The sequence below is a fragment of the Oryctolagus cuniculus genome, chromosome 17, assembly GCF_051225735.1.
Source record: "Oryctolagus cuniculus isolate XC-2025 breed Fujian yellow rabbit chromosome 17, ASM5122573v1, whole genome shotgun sequence".
Lineage (NCBI taxonomy): Eukaryota > Metazoa > Chordata > Mammalia > Lagomorpha > Leporidae > Oryctolagus > Oryctolagus cuniculus.
Genome location: NC_142883.1, coordinates 24,389,307 through 24,408,111, shown reverse-complemented (window position 1 = coordinate 24,408,111; position 18,805 = coordinate 24,389,307). Strand labels below are relative to the sequence as shown.

General features: G+C 47.9%; 1 protein-coding gene across 7 annotated transcripts in view; it reads left to right on the top strand.

The window, feature by feature from the left end:
• The window catches only part of SKAP1 (src kinase associated phosphoprotein 1), a 304,258-nt gene that overhangs the window by 264,360 nt on the left and 21,093 nt on the right, over positions 1-18,805 (top strand). For 4 of the 7 annotated variants that reach the window (XM_008271352.5, XM_089318108.1, XM_051825599.3 and 1 more), the window contains exons 10-11: positions 6,166-6,216; positions 17,043-17,143. In XM_008271352.5, coding sequence (XP_008269574.2) covers positions 6,166-6,216; positions 17,043-17,143 — 152 coding nt within the window. The remainder of the gene's footprint in view (positions 1-6,165; positions 6,217-17,042; positions 17,144-18,805) is intronic. The other 3 variants (XM_070060822.2, XM_089318110.1, XM_089318111.1) reach the window with 1 other exon arrangement.

Here is an 18,805-nt window from a genome sequence, read left to right as displayed (position 1 = left end):
GTTACATGGGAAGCACTACCTCCATGAAGAGCTGGGGTGTGGCTGGGTCCCCGCCCTCACCAACCAGACCTGAGACAATCCAGCTGGACACTTCCAGCTATATGTATGAAGCAGGTGAAATTAAGAATCCCGAGCAGATGGAACGCAGGGCGCACCTTCTGCTCAGGCTCGTTTTTACTGCGAGGCCAGGTGCTGTGTGGAGGGACAGCCGATAGCAACGCTGGCTTGGGCTAACATTGCATCCTCATCAACAGTGCAGTGCTTGGGCCTCTAGCATTGTCTCATTGTGACAGGTAAATGTGCTTTGTAGAGGACATTTGGCATTGACAGTTCTTCCCGTCTTCCTCTTTGAGTTGGGGCCTCCATAAGCCCTCACTCCACGGGGAAAGTGAAGTCAGTAGATATCCCTTCCGGAGTTTAATTTAGATGGGCTTCACAGTACAGAGAAAAGTGTACAGAACATACACCACGTCAATAAAATTTTTTTTCCTAATGAAAATAATGTATGGGCCATCAAATTAAACACACTATATCGCATTAATCACGGGATAATTAGCATTTGCTCTGTGGCTAGTGCTTTCTGCCCAGGAGGGAAAACCAGAGCACTCAAGGTTTCCAGCCAGACCACAGAAACGCTAGTCGCGGATCGCATGGTCTCAAAGTTGGTATCCAGTGGGGTTTCTGAACATCCGTGTCCCGTGTATGGGGGCCCTTGACGTTTAGGATCTCATCTGCAAGAGGTGAAACTGCAGGAAAGCACCACGAACAGTGCCGAAGCGATGTGCAGCGAATGCGAGGCTTCTCCGGGCCCCTCTCACCTCCCTGAAGTTATTCTTCAGGCCAGCACAGGCCCAGTTCCATGATTCAAGGTTTCATAAAAGGACAGCTTGTCTCAGGGTTCTCTTGGTCTTGGGATCTCAAGGCTGGAATCAGTAAGGAGCTTAAGACCATTGGAGAACCGTAACTGGGGCCTTGTAACAGCTCCTGTCACCACGCCAGGCTGTCCCAGACCCAGAAACCAGACTGCTATACAATAAAGCGTGTAACTGGCTTTGTAAAATCTGAGTCAAGGGCCGGCGCTGCAGCTCACTAGGCTAATCCTCCGCCTTGCAGCGCCGGCACACCGGGTTCTCGTCCCGGTCGGGGTGCTGGATTCTGTCCTGGTTGCCCCTCTTCCAGGCCAGCTCTCTGCTGTGGCCAGGGAGTGCAGTGGAGGATGGCCCAAGTGCTTGGGCCCTGCACCCCATGGGAGACCAGGATAAGTACCTGGCTCCTGCCATCGGATCAGCGTGGTGCGCCGGCCATTGGAGGGTGAACCAACGGCAAAAGGAAGACATTTCTCTCTGTCTCTTTCTCACTGTCCACTCTGCCTGTCAAAAAAAAAAAAAAAAAAAAATGTGAGTCAAATGCAAACAAGCATTCTGCGGAATTGCTTTTTCCCTCTACAGCAAAGGGAAATGGTAATAGTAACAGAAAAGAAGAGACCAAAAATGCAAAGTTCACTTGAGAAAGAACACCGGGGATGCGTCAGGGCCATCATCCAGCCGCCTCCAAGCCTCCTGGCCTCTTCCCTGGCAGCCCTGTGCTCACTGAGTCCCAGCCGCATGGCGCTGCATGGCCAGCACCAACACTGGAATCGCGCAGGCTAAGCCTCTCCTTGGGACACCCGTATCCCATATTGGAGTTCCTGGTTCAAGTCCTGGCTACTCCACACTTCTGATCCAGCTTCCTGCTAATGTACCCCAGGAAAGCAGCAGATGATAGCCCAAGTACATAGGTTCCTGGCACCCTCATGGAAGACCCAGACGGAGTTCCTGGCACCTGGATTTGGCCTGGGTCATCCCTGGCTGTTGTCAGGAATGACATTTGGGGAGTGAGCCAGCTGATTGAAGATTTTCTCTCCCTCTCCCTCCTCCCTCCCTCCATTTCTGATGCTCTTTCAAATAGATGAAAATGAATAAACATAAGAAAAAAAACACTACCCCCCCAACCTCAACCTTACAATATACTACAGATTTTGCTAAATGTATCTCGTCAGTGACACTCAGATTCTCAATTAGAGTTGAGCTTTGCTTTAGCCCCAAACCACAGTGATTTAGAGACAGGTCTTTCTCCCCCTTTCGTAAGTGCTTGGTTACTATTTCTGAAATTAAATCCAGTGTGTTCCAAGTGTTGCAGTTAACACAAATTGGTTTAGTACCTTGCAAGGCCATGTCACAAAGATTAGTGGCAAACACTGAGACGGCCTAATGCAGGGCAGAGAATAAATGTGTCCTCGCATCTTGCTTGTGGTTTGCATGTTGTCCGAGGAGGTGCTGTAGAATCCACAGGTTTATCCCCATGCCACAGGACAGTTGGTTCCTACTTCTGTACACGTTCTCTGTGCACTTTGGGTCTGTTTCTGTCGGCTCTGTCACCAGCACACCTTGACATCTGGTTGCACATCGATAGAGTCGGCGTCGTTTAAGCTCGTGGCCCTTTGCTGTGCTGGGGGGAAGCGATTTCCTCTCTTCCACGTCTGATCATGTTTCTGAATGTTATCCTTCCTGGTACTGGTCTGGCTGAGGGTGGAGGGGTGTCAGGGCAGCACTTCAGGCTGGAGCCAGGAGCCAGGAGAAGCTGGCTCCTCGCTGTCCCTCTGAGGAGAAGTCAGTGTCCTGTTTCTCTCAGCCTCGCATTAGTGTCCCTGATGCTGTGCCAAAAATGTTGATTGCAGCCGGCTCTCTGGGTGCTGCTGCGCTGGCGGTACCTCGAGGCCCCCTTGCATGTTCCCACAGCTCACAGCTCTTCTGCACTGGCTTTCCCACTTGAGATGAGATATTTGGGAATCAACTAGAGCATTTAATGTAATAAGTGGGCAGTAATCTTTGGAGGTTAATTTGTTTAAAGCCTATGTAAGGATGGGGGTCCCATATGCCCTGTTAGGAGCAAGGACCATTACAATATATTACTGCTTAAAGTTGAGCTAGCACATAAATTTTAATTCTGTCTTAAATGAAGATGTATTTCTGTTGATGTAATGCCAAAATGCCTAATAACATTCTTATGAAGAAGTTCAACAAGCTCTTTAACCTAAAAAATGTTTTTCAAAATACTCTCTTAAAATGAAAGCTTCCTGCTACAGATTCATAAAAATGATAAATTTAGCCACCTAATCCACCCCCTTTTTTGAGCACGAAAGACTTTTTTCTGTTGCCATGTCATCCGTTGTCTTGACTTTGGAGTTTGAAAGGCACCGGTTTGGTTTCACGGAAGGACCTGAGATGAACTGGACGCCCCTCTGTGTGCACCGCACCCTCTGCAGCCGGGAAGGTGTGCGGCACCCAGCCAGCTGCGGGGGGCGTTTTCCTTCACTGGGTGACAGTGCCCCACACGCCGTCTCCCCAAGGACCCTGAGGCACAGCACCCGGCCCATCAATAGCCAGCCTTCTTGATTCCACTCTCAGCCACCCAGGAAGGACAACGCTAGGTAGAACAGATGTGGGGAGCGGAGCTCCCCCATCGCCATCCATCACGATGGAGCTCGGGAGAGGCGGTGAATGATCTATAAGCTCTGTGGCCAGCGTCTTTCTTTCTGTCTAGGTGACTCCAAAGGCGCAGTGGAAATCAGAGAATCTGGTCTGGAATTGAACTGCATAGAACAGATTTCTCTTTCTTCCATTTTTGTAGCATGACTAGATTAAGTGCAGTTGCCTGAAAGGAATCAAGTTTTAGCTTTCATTTTTATCATTGCAAATACATTTACATTCTGCTTTTTTACAAATGCAAAGAGCAGGCAAGCCACTTTCAATAATTTATTTTAAAATCAATGCTAATGAGGTTATGTCTCGTCAGTGGCCGAGTTTTACAATAAAGTCTGATTTATTTAGAAAAGATCTTTGGTGTAGCTTCCCATCTAATGGTGGTGGAAAGGAGGTGGAGTAGCAGGCACGGTGACCCTCCAACTTCGGATCCAATTTGTAATTCACAGTGGAGATCTGACCCAATTTACATTGATTAGAATTGGGAGGAAGAGACAGCTGCGCGCAGACAGCAGAGGTAGAATAACCCTCTCTGCACAAGTGCCTGCACACAGCAAATTATTGGGCTTTGTGATTGAGGAGTTTGATATCAGCAAAAGCGCTGCTCTCTGTCCAAATTGTTGGGTGGCTCCAAAACCGAGGAGGCGCCAACTCTTGCTTTAAGGTTTTCAGTCTTGTAAGATCAGCCCACGTCGACAAGGAAAAGCTTCACAATGGAGGAAGGAGGGGAGGAGGACACAAGGGACGAGAAGATGATGTACCAAGAGTGATGCTTCATGGGATTTGTTTCAGCGTGATCTGGCATGATCTAGCTCCTATATGTGATCTCACTCCTCTGTTATCACATGTCTTTATTCCTTATGGTGGGGTTGGGGGGGGGGTTCCCTACAGATGTTCAAGTAGGAAGTTCTCGGCTACCTGATCATACACAGAGAAAAGAATTGTTGAGTTAAAGAGCGTCTTGCAGCATCAATATATGTAACTCATACATATGCACACACACACACACACACACACACACAGTTTAGCTGAAGACAGATTCCCCAGAATACCACTCCCTTAATTCTTATTTTTGCAAAGAACAGTATTATTTTTATGTGAAACCAATTACTTCTTTGATGTTTGGTGGTGTCTTAATATGCTTTTGTGCTGTTTCTCCTAACTTATGAGCTTGACCTTTGCTTCCCATACTCTGACATACTGGGTCTCCATACCTTACAAGGTTCCATGTAGTGGTATAGCTAGGGAGAAGTAAAACCAGAAAGTGCCCTGAGACCAGAAAGTACAGCCAGGAGAAACTGAGTACTCAACCCTCAAAACATGGCTTGTTCAACCCCGCCCACGGAACATATGCATGTGTGTGTGTGTGTGTGTGTGTACATGCATGTACGAGATGAAGGAAGTGGGGATGACAAGAGCAGCAAGTGTATTTTTGCTTGTGTTGCCCAGTGTATAAAATAGCTAACTATGATTTCGGTCCACATGCTCTCTTTATAAACGCCCAATTCCCATTTTGTCAGGGAGTATCAAGCCTGAGATGAAGTAAGTTAATGAGAGTAAGAAACGTGGGCCAATCATGTTGTGACTTTGACCATATAAACACTTGACTGGAGTTAGACACTAGCATTGACTTAGAACCCATTGTGAAGGTACAGCAATTAATTAAAAGGCCATTCCAACTGCCCTCGGGAGCTTATACTCTAATGAACAAGGCAGGCTAAAAAAAAAAAAAAAAAACAGTAAAAAGATAACGACACGCCCCAAGTACTAAGAACATAAAATTCTGTACATGACCAGCCTCCAATACAGCTGACCAAAGACGGATACATTAAGGACTAATTGATCACACAGGCTTTGAACACGCACTTCGATGCATACAGAGACACCCCAGCAGCCTAACCCTGGAGTGCCTAAAGCCAGAGAGAATGTGTGCTTAGAGATAACAAGCTGTAAAGAGAATTCTGGAAGGAAGGAGAAATGGGGTCCAGGGGAAAGGATCAGGCGTCCAGTGACAGGTACCTCCAGCGAACAGGAAGCTCCACGAGGACAGGGCCCCAACAGCCCTGTCCCCCATGCGTCCCCAGGTTCTGGCGCAGCGCCTTGCCCATGGGAAACACTTCAAAATGTTGGTGAGTGCAGGTAGGGGCAGCAGACGAGGGCCATTTGAAGGTGAGAGATAACTTTTTAAAAAGAACATGATGGGGCCAGTGCCATGGTGTAGCAGGTAAAGCCACCGCCTGTGACACCAGTATCCCATATGGGCACCGGTTCGTGCTCCGGCTACTCCACTTCCCATCCAGCTCCCTGCCAATGGCCTGGGGAAGGCAATAGAGGAGAGCCCACGTGTTTGCTTCCCTGCCACCCACATGGGATACCCGGATGAAGCTCCTGGCTGCAGCCAGCCTGAGCCATTGCCGCCATCTACAGAGTGAGCCAGCGGATGGAAGTTCTCTCCCTCTGTAACTCTGACTTTCAAATAAACAAATCTTAAAAAAATAAATAAATAAAGAGGACATGGTAATTAAACTCTCCTTAAAAACAGAGTATGATGAGCTCAGAGAAAGAAGACCCCTGCAGGTCTGCTATATACACAATGTGAGGCTGTGGACCAGTGATTGCTAACACTGCCTCTTTATGCCCTTAGATGAAGAGCATGGCCCAGAAGATGACGAGAGTGGCACCTGGCGAAAAGGAGGTACGAGAGCTCTGTCAATACGCAGGCACCGGGCAGGGCATCCAGGCTTCTAACTAGAGAAAGCATCTCTCTCTCTCTCTCTCTCTCTCTCTCTCTCTCTCACCCTCTTCCTCTCTCCCTCTCTCTCTCTCCTTCTCTGTCTCTCGGCAAGCCTAAAGCCAGTTCTTGATTGACTAATTAGAGTCCTGGTGTATGGTCCCCAAATCCCCAAATAAGGTAACCAGAGAGGGAAATACCTTGACTTCAGAATGTAGCCACCCATTCACTTCGTTAATGTCCCGAGAGCCACTGAGCTTCATCCCAGAGAGGGTAGGGAGCCAAACCAGGTATTTATTTTTCCCTATCAGTATTTCTTCAATCAGTGCAGTGGAAATAGAATTGCCTCCTCTCTAAGAGATCAGAGGATTGAGGATGGAAATGATGGTGATGTCTCCTCTCCGAGGGGCCGGGAGATTGGGAGTTGGGAAGGGAATGGAAATGTGTCAGATCTGAAAAGTGAACCTGGGGTGAGGGATGGAAGCGCCTGGGGAGGCTGACTTCTGATGGCCTGCTTGGATTCCGGGCACATTTGGAGATGAATATGTAACAGGTCTGTTGAATACCAAATTGCATCTTACTCATCCCAGACTGTTAAGCATGCTCCAGGCTGTTAGCGAGCCCATCCTTGGCGAGGTCAGACGCCCCTCCGAAGCCTCCCTAAGTGGACCGAGGGCCTCCGTGTGTCGTTGTCAGTGAAGGAAGGCTCTGCCTTGCCATGGCCACCCCAGGACGTCTGTCCCGTCAGCAGGGCCGGATCAGGGCTGATTGTCCTGAGGCTGTGAACTCTGCAGCCTAGGAGTTGCTCCCTCTTTGCCTCCCTGCTCCCTCTGGCCCCAGCTCTTCCCATCCCCCCCTCAACTCCTTTCCTTGGGCCTTTCTTCTCTTCCCTCATCCGCTCAGAAGGCCCCCTTTCCTCGGTCCCTTCTCTGTAGGGAGTGAATGCTCAAAAGGGCTCCTGGAGGACCCACCTTCCTAAGGGTCCAGCTTCTCCCAGGGCAGAGAAAAGACAGCGGAAGAGCAAGGGAGAAGGGAAGACATTAACGTGGCGGCCAAGGCCTCGTCAGAAGCCACCAGGCCATTAAGTCCTTTCTGGGAGCTGCTGTCCCCTGTTTTCTGTGTGTGTGAAGAATTCCAACAGAAAAGATGTCTTTTCTCAACCAACATCCACGACCAGTGCAGAAAACACAGCTTGGGTGGGGAGACCGTAAGCTTCCTATGGCCACCTCTGTCTTTTTTTTTTTTTTTTGACAGGCAGAGTGGATAGTGAGAGAGAGAGAGAGAGAGAGAGAGAGGTCTATCCCCAAAATGGTAGCCGCAGCCGGCGCACCGCGCTGATCCAAAGGCAGGAGCCAGGTGCTTCTCCTGGTCTCCCATGGGGTGCAGGGCCCAAGCACTTGGGCCATCTTCCACTGCACTCCCAGGCCACAGCAGAGAGCTGGCCTGGAAGAGGGGCAACCGGGACAGAATCCGGCGCCCCGACCAGGACTAGAACCTGGTGTGCCAGCGCCACAAGGCAGAGGATTAGCCTAGTGAGCCGCGGCACCAGCCCACCTCTGTCTTAAGCTCCATTCTTCTAGTAAAGACTGAGAATCCACTTCAGCTCCTCCCACTCCTCATTTCCTCCTCCTGCCTCGCTCTCGCTAAGGTTCTGTCTGGGAGGTGAGAGGAGTTGTATTTCCTAACTATTCCAACAGCTATAATTCAAGCAAGTTAAAAAAAAAAAAAAAAAAACCACTTCTGTTCCCCATGCTTCCCGCCTCACCACAAGAGGTGGTGTTCAAGTACAGCAAGCTGTAAATAAGTTTCTCTGGCCCACACTTCCCACCAGTTATAATGATTGGTGACTTCATGATTAAAAACAGAAGGACGTTTTGCTCTCTCTGCAGAATCTGAGGCAGGAATTTTTCTTATTTGTGTTCACTTATTTATTTATTGAATTTAAATAGCGCCTTTTCTGCAAAGGAGCTAGAGAAACAACGACAAATATGCAACATCCAAACGTCACCACTTAGTTTTATAACAATAAAATATGGAGGGCTGGGGGGAAGGGCAGGCAGCCCCAGTGAAGACATTCAGAAGGAAGGGAGCTCTAAGGGTGAAGCCTCATCTCGTAGACCGGCTGCACAAGCGGGCTTCCCTTCGTTTCTCTCAGATGTTAATGTGCCATTGAAGAGGGAAAAATGAAGCTAGTTGACCTTCCTCCAAAAAAAAATATTTTTATATATATATATATATATATGCGCGCTATGGCTGGCAGGGTTACCTTTAAAATCCAAATACCAGGGGAGGCACTGTGGCACGCAAGTAAAGCCACTTCTTGGGAAGACCACATCCTATATCAGAGTGGCAGCTTGGGTCCCGGCTGCTTTGTACAGCAGGTGATGGCCTAAGGACTTAGGCTCCCACCACCTACAGGGAAGACACAGGGCAAGTGAAGTTCCTGGCTGACCTACCTCCTGCTGTTGTGGGCATCTGGGGAGTGAACCAGCAGATAGAAGATCTCTCCTTCCCTCCCTCTCTCCCTCCCTTCTCCCCTCCCTCCCTCCCTCCCTCCCTCTCCCTCTCTCTCTTTGTCCCTGTCTCTATCACCATGCCTCTCAAATAAATAAATAAGCCTTAAAAACAAAGCTCCAAGTGCTTCCTCCACCACCCAGGGATCCTGTTCCTTGAATCGTGTGCTTTTCCCTGATGGGATTGCTAACATTCTAAGGGCCAGACGGATCTTAGCAGGAGGGGGTGGGGAGGAAGGAGGAATTTTGTTTGCCTTATTGAGTGTTAATGACCCTGTGCGATGTAATTTCTTCTATTTTATTCTGTTACCTAGAAAATCTATCACAGCCTTGTAGTATTGATTGTTCAATCCATAAGGAGCTGGGTGTGCAGCGTGACTGTTAGTAACAGGGTTGTTTTAATGAGTGACTCTTCAACACCTCAGACTTTCGCGAAGTGCCCACCCCTCAGCCTAGCAGTCTGACACAGCTCCTCGCTCCCTTTCCATGGAAAGGTAGTATTCTACTTGGTTACTTACCAGAAATAAGGCGTGTTCTGTGCTGTTTGTATTAAAAAGTCCTGGCCATTTGCTTGGATGTGCAGTGGCCAAAAAAAAGCAGCTTGGGGGCATGAATTGTCCTCACACACATCAAACCCCTGAGCAAGGAGGACCTTAAACAACAGGTTTTTGGACACCGTGTGCTCTGAAATTGTGGGCAAACTAAGTCAAAGAGGAGACAGACCACACTATTATGGTCTTAGCCGCATTCAATAACTCCAGGAGGGCAGAAGGGTGCTTGCATCTGCGCATCCCATCTCTGCGGCTCTCCCGCCGCTCCGTGTCCACCAGGAGCGAGCTATCACACGCGGGGAACGGAAGGAAGCCGCAGAGGGGTGGCAGCTCCTAACCTGTGGAGATCCGTGTTTCAGCACGAGCTCACCAGCAGCTAGGCAAAGCTGTGGTCCAACCAAAGGAGCAAAGGAGAGGAAAATCGGAATCAGCGAGTGGCCCCCACATCCAAGTTGTTCCTACAACGTGAAGACCTGTCGTGACCCCAGAGCTCCATGTCAGGGAGCTGCAGGAGCAAGCGAACAGGGTTGTGGGTCACTCTTCTTGCTCTCCTGCCAGTCAAAGCGGATGCGATGGGTTGTTTGGTTTTTTTGTTTGTTTGTTTTTTTGTTTGTTTTTTTTTTTTTCAGGCCTTCTTTCTGAAATAGGAGATGGCATCCACTTGAATGGACTGGAACACGGCAGCCCGTCCTGGCCTGTTTCAGTTCACCTCCACTGGGTCACCTCTGGCCTTTTACATACGTATATGTAAATGAATGGTCAAGAGCCTCCTTTCACTCCTCTTCTCCATCAGTCAAGTGGTTGTACCCAACTTCAGGCCTCTTTGACAGTCTTCACTCATCAAGAAAATGTAAACAGGGGTCGGCGCATTGGTTAAAGCCCCAGCCTGCAGTGCTGGCATCCCATGTGGACACCAGTTCTAGTCCCAGCTGCACCACTTCCAATCCTGCTAATGTGCCTGGGAAAGCAGTAGAAGATGGCTCAAGTGCTTGGGCCCCTGCACCCCTGTGTGAGACCCAGAAGAAGCTCCTGGCTCCTGGTTTCTGATTAGCTCAGCTCTGGCTGTTGTGGCCATATAGGGGTGGAAGACCTCGCTCGCTCTCTGTCTCTACCTCTCTCTGTAACCCTATCTTTCAAATAAATAAATCAGGAAGGAAGGAAGGGAGGGAGGGAGGGAGAGAGTAAAGAAATGTCAACAGCATGCTGACTTGCCTTTAGTCTCTTCCCTGGTCACAGCTTGGATCCTGGAGCTACACAATTTTCCCCAGACAAACACAGCCAGGTTCTGTCGTCCCAAGAAGCAGAAAGGTGCCCCAGCCTCTCACCTGAGAACTTTCCACATCCTGGAGGCTGATTCTCAGCCTTTGGCTGTCAGCAATAGCACCAACTTGGCCTCAGTCACAGGAAAAATAACCATCACTCGTTCTAAAAACCCGGCCTGCAATGACAAATGCTTTACAGTAAATACCTGGAAAGAGAAAAACCAATACTGTGTTTTAAACCTGGTCTGTTACTACCCTTCCTGTGATGTTTTGTTTGGTTGGAGCTTAGCTTCCCTTACATGGGATAAAGAGAATAAGCTGCTGCCCCCCCCCCCTTATTTTCCTCTAAAAAAAAAAGTGCTCTTCAGCTCGGCTAGCAATTTAAATGCAGTGATCATACCCATTAGCTTCTCCATCATTGTAATTGTTGTTAATTGTTATAACTGTTTTAGTTATTAGTGGTGTCATTATTGCTCTAGGTCCTCTGTCTGTTTTATGCTGAATATATTAGAGCTTTGCTTTTGAATTACCAGGCTTTATTTAGTGCAGAGTTACGTTTTTTTGGAGAGACATTGAGAAATGCTGGCATTAAGCTTTATTCTTTTGTTTTTCATTCCAAATGGACAGACTGGAAAAAAAAATAATTAGATGGAATAATGTCCTCAAAATGAGAATGGGGATGTTTTGAATTAATTAACTGGTCAGGATTCTGCGCCACTCCTGATCTCAGCCTGTTGGCGGAGGAGTGTGAAGCTAAAGGAACTTAAATCTAGCCTCACTGTCCCGTCCAGGGTTACTCTCACCGCTCTCCAGATCAGACGTGCACGCACCTGTTTGGATGGTGCCTTGGGCACGTTTAGGGAGGTGCTAGCCCTGCAGACTTTGGGGCCTGCATGTTCCCCCCGGCCAGGCTTCAGCAGTGAAGCTCTCCTAGGCCTGATCTCTGCCTCTCTTCAACCAAAGTCTTCGAATAGCACCCATTTGGTCGGGTTTCTGTCCTACCAGCAGACCCCTCTGACTATTAAACTCCCTGTCTCACACAGCAACCTCAGCTTCCCCTTCACACACATAATCACAGTCATAAACAAAGAAACACGTGTGCCACTGTTCATTCTGCAACACCTCCCCCACCAGATGATAGCCTTGAGAACAGGGATGTGTGTGGCTGCAGCAGAGTCCCCAGTATCTGGCACAGTCCCTGGTATTCAGTCGGTACTGTGCATATGTTTGTTGAATGCTACAGAAAGAATTAGCAATGGTGCATGCACACACCCATATAAATGCCGATCGTACATGGTTAAGCAGGGAGTCTGCAGGGTGCAGTCCAGTCTCGTCCAGCTACAGGACGGCTCTCACTCATTGCCTTATTTCCAGGACCCCTCATCCCAGAGAGCAGGCCCAGCCTTTCTCCACTGTGTCACCATGGCTCTGAATCTGGTGGTCCCTCTTCCAGGGCTTAAACCAGCCCGGAGTTCCTGGACTCTCATCGTCTTCAGCCTTTTATATCGAAGGCCTTTCCTATCCGTTCTTTCCTGGAAGGTTTCTGTATTCCTACTTGCTTCCTGCCTTCCTGGGATCTATTAGACTTTCGGAATAGGACTGTTTCCAGGTGGTCTCCCCAGATGCCATACATACCCAGTACCAAATCACATTTTTCCTGTACGAGGACTCTGCAGAAGTTTGTGGAAAATGTGTATTTTTGAAAAAACTATGTATGAATTTCAATTTTTTGTATCAAAATAAACTTATCTTTTAAAAATTATTTATTTATTTGAAAGTCAGATTTACACAGAGAGCAGAAAAAACAGAGAGAGACAGAGACAGAGAGAGATCTTCCATCTGCTGGTTCACTCCCCAGATGGCTGCAATGGCCAGAGCTGGGCCAGGCTGAAGCCAGGAGCCAGGAGCTTCTTCCAGGTCTCCCTCATGGGTGGCAGGGGCCCAAACACTTGGGCCATCTTCCACTGCTTTCCCAGGCTCAGTAGCAGGGAGCTGGATTGGAAGTAGAGCAGCCAGGTCTCAAACTAGCACCCATATGGGATCCTAGCACTGCAAGCCAAAGCTTTACATATGACACCACAATGCCAGCCCTTAAACTTATGTTTTAAATCCATTTTCCACAAACTTTTTGAAGTTCCTTCATATATCCAAAAGATTCTCACAATCTTAGGAGCTGTCCCACATCCAGACACACTGTGGGGAGAAGCATCTGCTAGGCCACAAAAAGGCCAAGATTACTTTATCACTCTTCTTTTTTTTCCAAATGTATCCCCCAATTCAGGCTGGGCTACTACAAAGACAAAATGCCAGGATTTTTCATTTGCATCTTCCATCCACTGGTTCATCCCCCAAATGCCTACAACATCCAGGGTTGAGCCAAGCCAAAACCAGAAGCCCAGAACTCAACCCAGGTCTCCCACATGGTGCCAGGGGCCCAACTTCTTGAGCTGTCACCTGCTGACTCCCAAGGTTTGCATTAGCAGGAAGCTGGAGCCAAAAATGGAGTTGGGGCTCAAACCTAGGCATTCTGATATGGGATGCAGGTGTCCCACACAGCATCTTACCACTGCACCAAACATTCACCCCTCGAGTTATGGGTCCATTTTTTTTTTTTTTAAGATTTATGTATTTATTTGAAAGTCAGAGTTACAGAGAGAGAGAGAGAGATTTTTCCATCTGCTGCAAAGGCCAGGGCTGTGCCAGACTGATGTCAGGAGCCAGGAGCTTCTTCCTGGTCTCCAACCAGGAAGACCAGGTATAGGGACCCAAGCACTTGGACCATCTCCACTGCTTTTCCCAGGCCAATAGCAGGGAGCTGGATCAGAAGTGGAGCAGCCGGGACTCAAACCAGCGCCCATATGGAATGCCAGCATTGCAGGTGGCAGCTTTACCCACTATGCCATAACACCAACCCCTCACATTATGGTGTTTCTTTTAAAGATTTATTTATTTGTTTTTATTCAAGAGAGTTACAAACAGAGAGAGGGAGAGACAGAGAGATCTTCCATACACTAGTTCACTCAGCCATGCTGCAGCGGCCGGAGCTGGGCTGATCCAAAGCCAAGAGCTTCATCCTGGTCTTCCACGTGGGTGACAGGGGCCCAAGCACTTTGGCCATCTTCGCTGCTTTTCTCAGGTCACTAGCTGGGAGCTGGATCGGAAGTGGAGTAGCCAGGACTCAAACCAGTTACCCATATGGGATACTGGTGCCGCAGAGGCTTAGCCCTACACTACAGCAGCACCGGCCCCCTTCACATTATGGTGTTTGTTTTTTTTTTTATTGTTTGACAGGCAGAGTGGACAGAGAGAGAGAGAGCGAGAGAGAGAGAGAGAGAGAGGTCTTCCTTATTCCGTTGGTTCACCCCACAATGGCCACTGCAGCTAGCAAGCTGCAGCCGGCGCACCGCACTGATCCGATGGCAGGAGCCAGGTGCTTCTCCTGGTCTCCCATGGGGTGCAGGGCCCAAGCACTTGGGCCATCCTCCACTGCACTCCCTGGCCACAGCAGAGAGCTGGACAGGAAGAGGAGCAACCGGGACAGAATCCGGCGCCCTGACTGGGACTAGAACCCGGTGCGCCGGCACCGCTAGGCGGAGGATTAGCCTATTGAGCTGTGGCGCCAGCCCACATTATGTTTTAAAAGTCTATGTATAAAAATGTTCTTTTCTCAGGAGTGTGTATTTAGTTTAGCAGTTAAAACACCCACATCTCACATTATAGGGCCTGGGTCCAATTCCCAGCTCTATTCCTGACTCCAGCTTCCTGCCAACACAGACTCTAAGAGGCAACCGTGAAGGCTCAAATCGGTGGGTGCAGGCTCCCACTGAGAGACCTGAATTGAGTTCCAGGCTCCCTTGCTTCAGCCCCAGCACAGCCCTGGCCATTGCGCGAGGCATTTGGGGAGTAAATCAAAAGAGGAGAGCGCTCGATTTCTCTCTCCTTTCTCTCTCTCCCTCTCTCTCTCTCTCTCTCTCTCTCTCTGCCTCTCAAATAAAAATTTTTAAATTCTTCTATTATTTTCTCTACCATATCTAAGTCTATGAAGAGTATCAATCTCAATTACATTCCTAAGCTCAGTCAAAATCTTGGGGTGATTAATCAAGTCTATTACAACTGAAAATGCACTAATACGTCTGTGGGAAAACTGCTCTTCATGCTGTGGGGGCTCATATTTCTCTATTATTCCACACACTGATATCCTCCAAAATACATGCTTTGTCTTTTCAAGAGTTAACATTTTTCCCCAAAGTATTTCTCTTCCAAACATATTCTTAGCTCAGTGGCAAAATGTTTTCTCTGTCATTATCTCCTTTGCTGCCCTCTGTTGTCTGCTGAATATACAAACAATTTTCTCTAGAAAGAAAACAGGCCTGAGCTTCTACACAGCTGATATTTTCACTTTTTCCTAAGGCAGCCAGGATTTTTTCTTTTTAAAGACTTATTTATTTATTTGAAAAGCCAGAGTTACAGAGAGAGGGTAAGAGACAGAGAGAGAGAGAGAGGTCTTCCAGCCACTGGTTCACTCCCCAGATGGCTACAACAGCCAGGGCTGGGCCAGGACGAAGCCAGGAGCCAGGAGCTTCTTCTGGGTTTCCCACATGGGTGCAAGGGACCCAAACACTTGGGTCATCTTCTGCTAATTTCCCCAGGCCATTAGCAGGGAGCTGGATCAGAAGCGGAGCAGCCTGGACAAGAACCAGTGTCCATATGGGATGCTCGCATCGCAGGCAGTGGCTTCACCCACCACACCACGACGCCAGCTCCGCATTTTCACTTCTTAACTACATCACTACATCCCTCCTTTCTTTTTGTGCACTTTAAGATCCTTAGTTCTTTTCCAGAAACATGTAGAGATTTCGCTTCCCTTGTGCCTTTTTAGTGTTTGAATTGCTCAGAAGTTACGAATAAGTAGAAAACAAGCAAATGTAGCCAGATCTCCATATCCCATCTGCCCACTTACCCTCCGTCTGTTCCCCTCCTTATCACTGGCCTTGGAAGGGTCAGCACCAATGCAGGGAAAGGTGGAAATCTGGAGAATCCACGTAAAAGTCCCCCAAATAGCATGACTTTTAATTAGAACACAGGGCTCCTGAATCCCATCAATCAAATCCCATCTTTGGGAGGTGCTTTGTTCACAGTTCCCACTGCATCCTAAGGAAGAGAGCAGGCCTGGTCCAGGGGGCATGGGCTCTCCTGCCATTCAAATCCCCAGATCCTCTCCCACTTTGTACTCTAGTGTTTAACCTTTCCCGGTAGAAGAAGATCAATATGAATTCTTCATTGTTGAGAATCGATGGCTGTCCTGTGGCATCATTGCCATCTCGTCCTGCTGAGCAGCCCAGTAAATCTCTCCCGGCTGCTTCTAAAGCTTGGTTTGTCGTCTTCAGTTGCTTTCATTTTTAATGCAGATCACTTTGGTTTCTGCTCCCCTGGGGGCTTGCAGATAAATCTTGGCAGACATGTTCGGGGTCTAGAAATGAGATGCTGGAAAAAGGCCAGCCCACCCAGAACTTGGTTGTAATGGATGGGACGCCCCCGCTTGGTTCCACTTAAAGACTGGACTGTTCATTTCCATGTTTAGCGGTGATTGCCTCAAATAGGACCTGGGTGGGGAGTGCCCAGGAGGCCGTTCCTGTGGAACTGAAGAGGCTAGAATGTGAGCTGTGATGCAGAAGCATGCTGGCCAACCCGACCTCTGCCATGGGTGGGCAGCGTTCGGAGACTCGCCCTGATCTTTCCAATATCCAAAGAAGAGAGGCACTGGGTAGTTTAGATGAGCCTCGCTGGGTCAAGTGAGGCTGAAAACCTCTGTGTGCTGCTTGCTTACAAACCAAATGAAAAATTACCTGCCTGATTTTTCTTTTATTAATAAATATATTTAGCACATTGTTGAACAGCACCCTACTAGGGGTGGTCGGTAAATATTTAATGTTAGTTAATGATCTCTGCCTCCCATAGTCCTTTGCTCATGCAGGCTGTACTCACATCTCATTTCGAACTCCCTGAATCTGGGGTTTCCTGGGGATGCCATCAGAATGCTGGTCTGCTTGTGCAGCAAAAATGTATGCTGCTTGGGAAGGACAGATTCTTCTTTATAGGTTTTATGTATTTATTTTCATGTGTTTGAAAGGCAGAGCAACAGGGAGACAGACATAGACAAAGAGAGATCTTCCATCCACCGGCTCACTCCCCAAATGCCCACAAAAGCCAGGGCTGGGCCAGGCCAGGCCACAGCAAGAAGTTTAGAAGGCCATCCAGGTCTCCCATGTGGGTGGCAGGGACCGAACTACTTGAGCCATCATCTGCTGACCTCCAGGGTACACATTAGTAGGAAACTGGATCCGAAGCCAGCTGGATCAAACCAGGCCCTGTGACGTGGGATCACCAAGAGGTGATTTAAGTGCAGCTCCGAATTCCCTCTCCAACAAGTCTTCTTGACTCTGGTTTTTCTTTTCTTTGATTAGTGGACTATGCCAGTTATTACCAAGGCCTATGGGATTGCCATGGTGACCAGCCAGATGAACTGTCCTTTCAACGAGGTGACCTCATCCGCATTTTGAGCAAGGTAAGGACACAGAGGATGGGGCTTGCATCGAAGGCAGATTTTTTTCATTTTTAGTAATATGGTCGGTATAACCACAGTTGTTCCACGTGTGTGTTACATGGTTGTCGTGCACATATGATAAAGTCCCATTTATTTGGAATTGTTAGGGGAATTCTTAAGTGAAAATTCAGAATCAGGAACCAATTTTCAAATTTAAAAAATGCAACAAAGTAGATACTAAAACAACACCAATCAAAATTGATGTTTTTCAGGGACTTGTGGTACTTAAAGTGCATCAATATGTACATAATTTATTATCATATAATGCTATTGAAAACATTCTGGCTAGGTAAGCTGCCTTCTTATTTCATTTATAGATAAACAAGACTGTAACATAATTACACATGGGGGAGGAGTCAGACCTAGTTAGCTCAATTGGTTTGAGCAAGTGCTGATAAGGCCAAGACAGTGAGTGAATCCAGTCCCACACAAGCCAGCTAACTTTATTCTCTTCCTCAGTCATAAGCTAACCCCTAGCCCAGCCAACCATCCCACAAATAGTATCATTGATAGTAAAGGAATGGCTTTAAAAAATAAAATAGGAATTATTGCCGGTCCATCACTGAATGTGAACATTCAGGACTCATGGGCTCCAGGGGAGGGGTAGGGGACGAGTGGCATCATTTTGTAGGGAAAGACCACACACATTCTATGGGCAGGCTAAGAAAATAGGTTCCCGTACAATAAGAATGTATTTAAAAGTCCTATGCAGTCAGTCAATATCTACAAACACATTTTTTAAATAGGCACAATTTGCTCTTTAATTGCTGAGTGTGAGGATTCCATAAAGGAAAATTGAAAACCCACTACGTTATTAACCCACCATTTACCATTCATCTTTATTCTGCAAATGTTACAGTCTTGGCGCAAGGTTTGTCTGGCTCAGAAACATACCCTAAACTCCTTGGGAAGCAAACCAGGTCTGACCCAAAGTACCTGTCAGTGTTCCAAAAACCCAGGCTCCTTTAAACAGGTCTGATTTCAGATCCAGCCCTTTGCAAGAGAAGAGGGGGCCTGTGGGCCCTGCTGAGTGAGATCACAATCTTCTAATGATTTCTCTCAGATCCCTAACTCTGCGCCGCCCTAGTGCCATTTCGGTATAGCTCCAATACACCAAGAATAAATTGGAAGCAAAGAAGGGAGTGGACATTGGCCTGATTGGTATTTCAAATGCCCGAAAGCAAGGTTTGCCGTGTAATAGAATTTGTGTACATTACCACACTGGCATTACGGGGGTAATCGAGTTATCCACTCAGGTGTGACCAGGCCTCTGTTTGCCCAGAGCCTGCAGGTGAACAAATTAACTGTTTACATTGTCTGGAGGTGCCTGCAGCAGGAGGGGGAAGAACAGAGCCAGACTGTCTGCTGGCCTTTTCTCTCCGTCTTGATGATTTTGTTTGTTTTGCATGTCTTTTGCCTTTGTTAATGGCTTCTCACTGGGGGTCCCTTCCCTCCAGTCAGAAGGGGCTGTGCAGTGACCTGTCCTGCAATACAGAGTTGTCTGTGGTTATCACGGCTGTTGTATTCTTAGGAGATGCCAACGATCATGGGGAGTCAACCCCACCATTTTCTCTCCTCCCTCCATTTCTAAAAGTCTACATAGCAGAGTTTCATTCAGTGAGA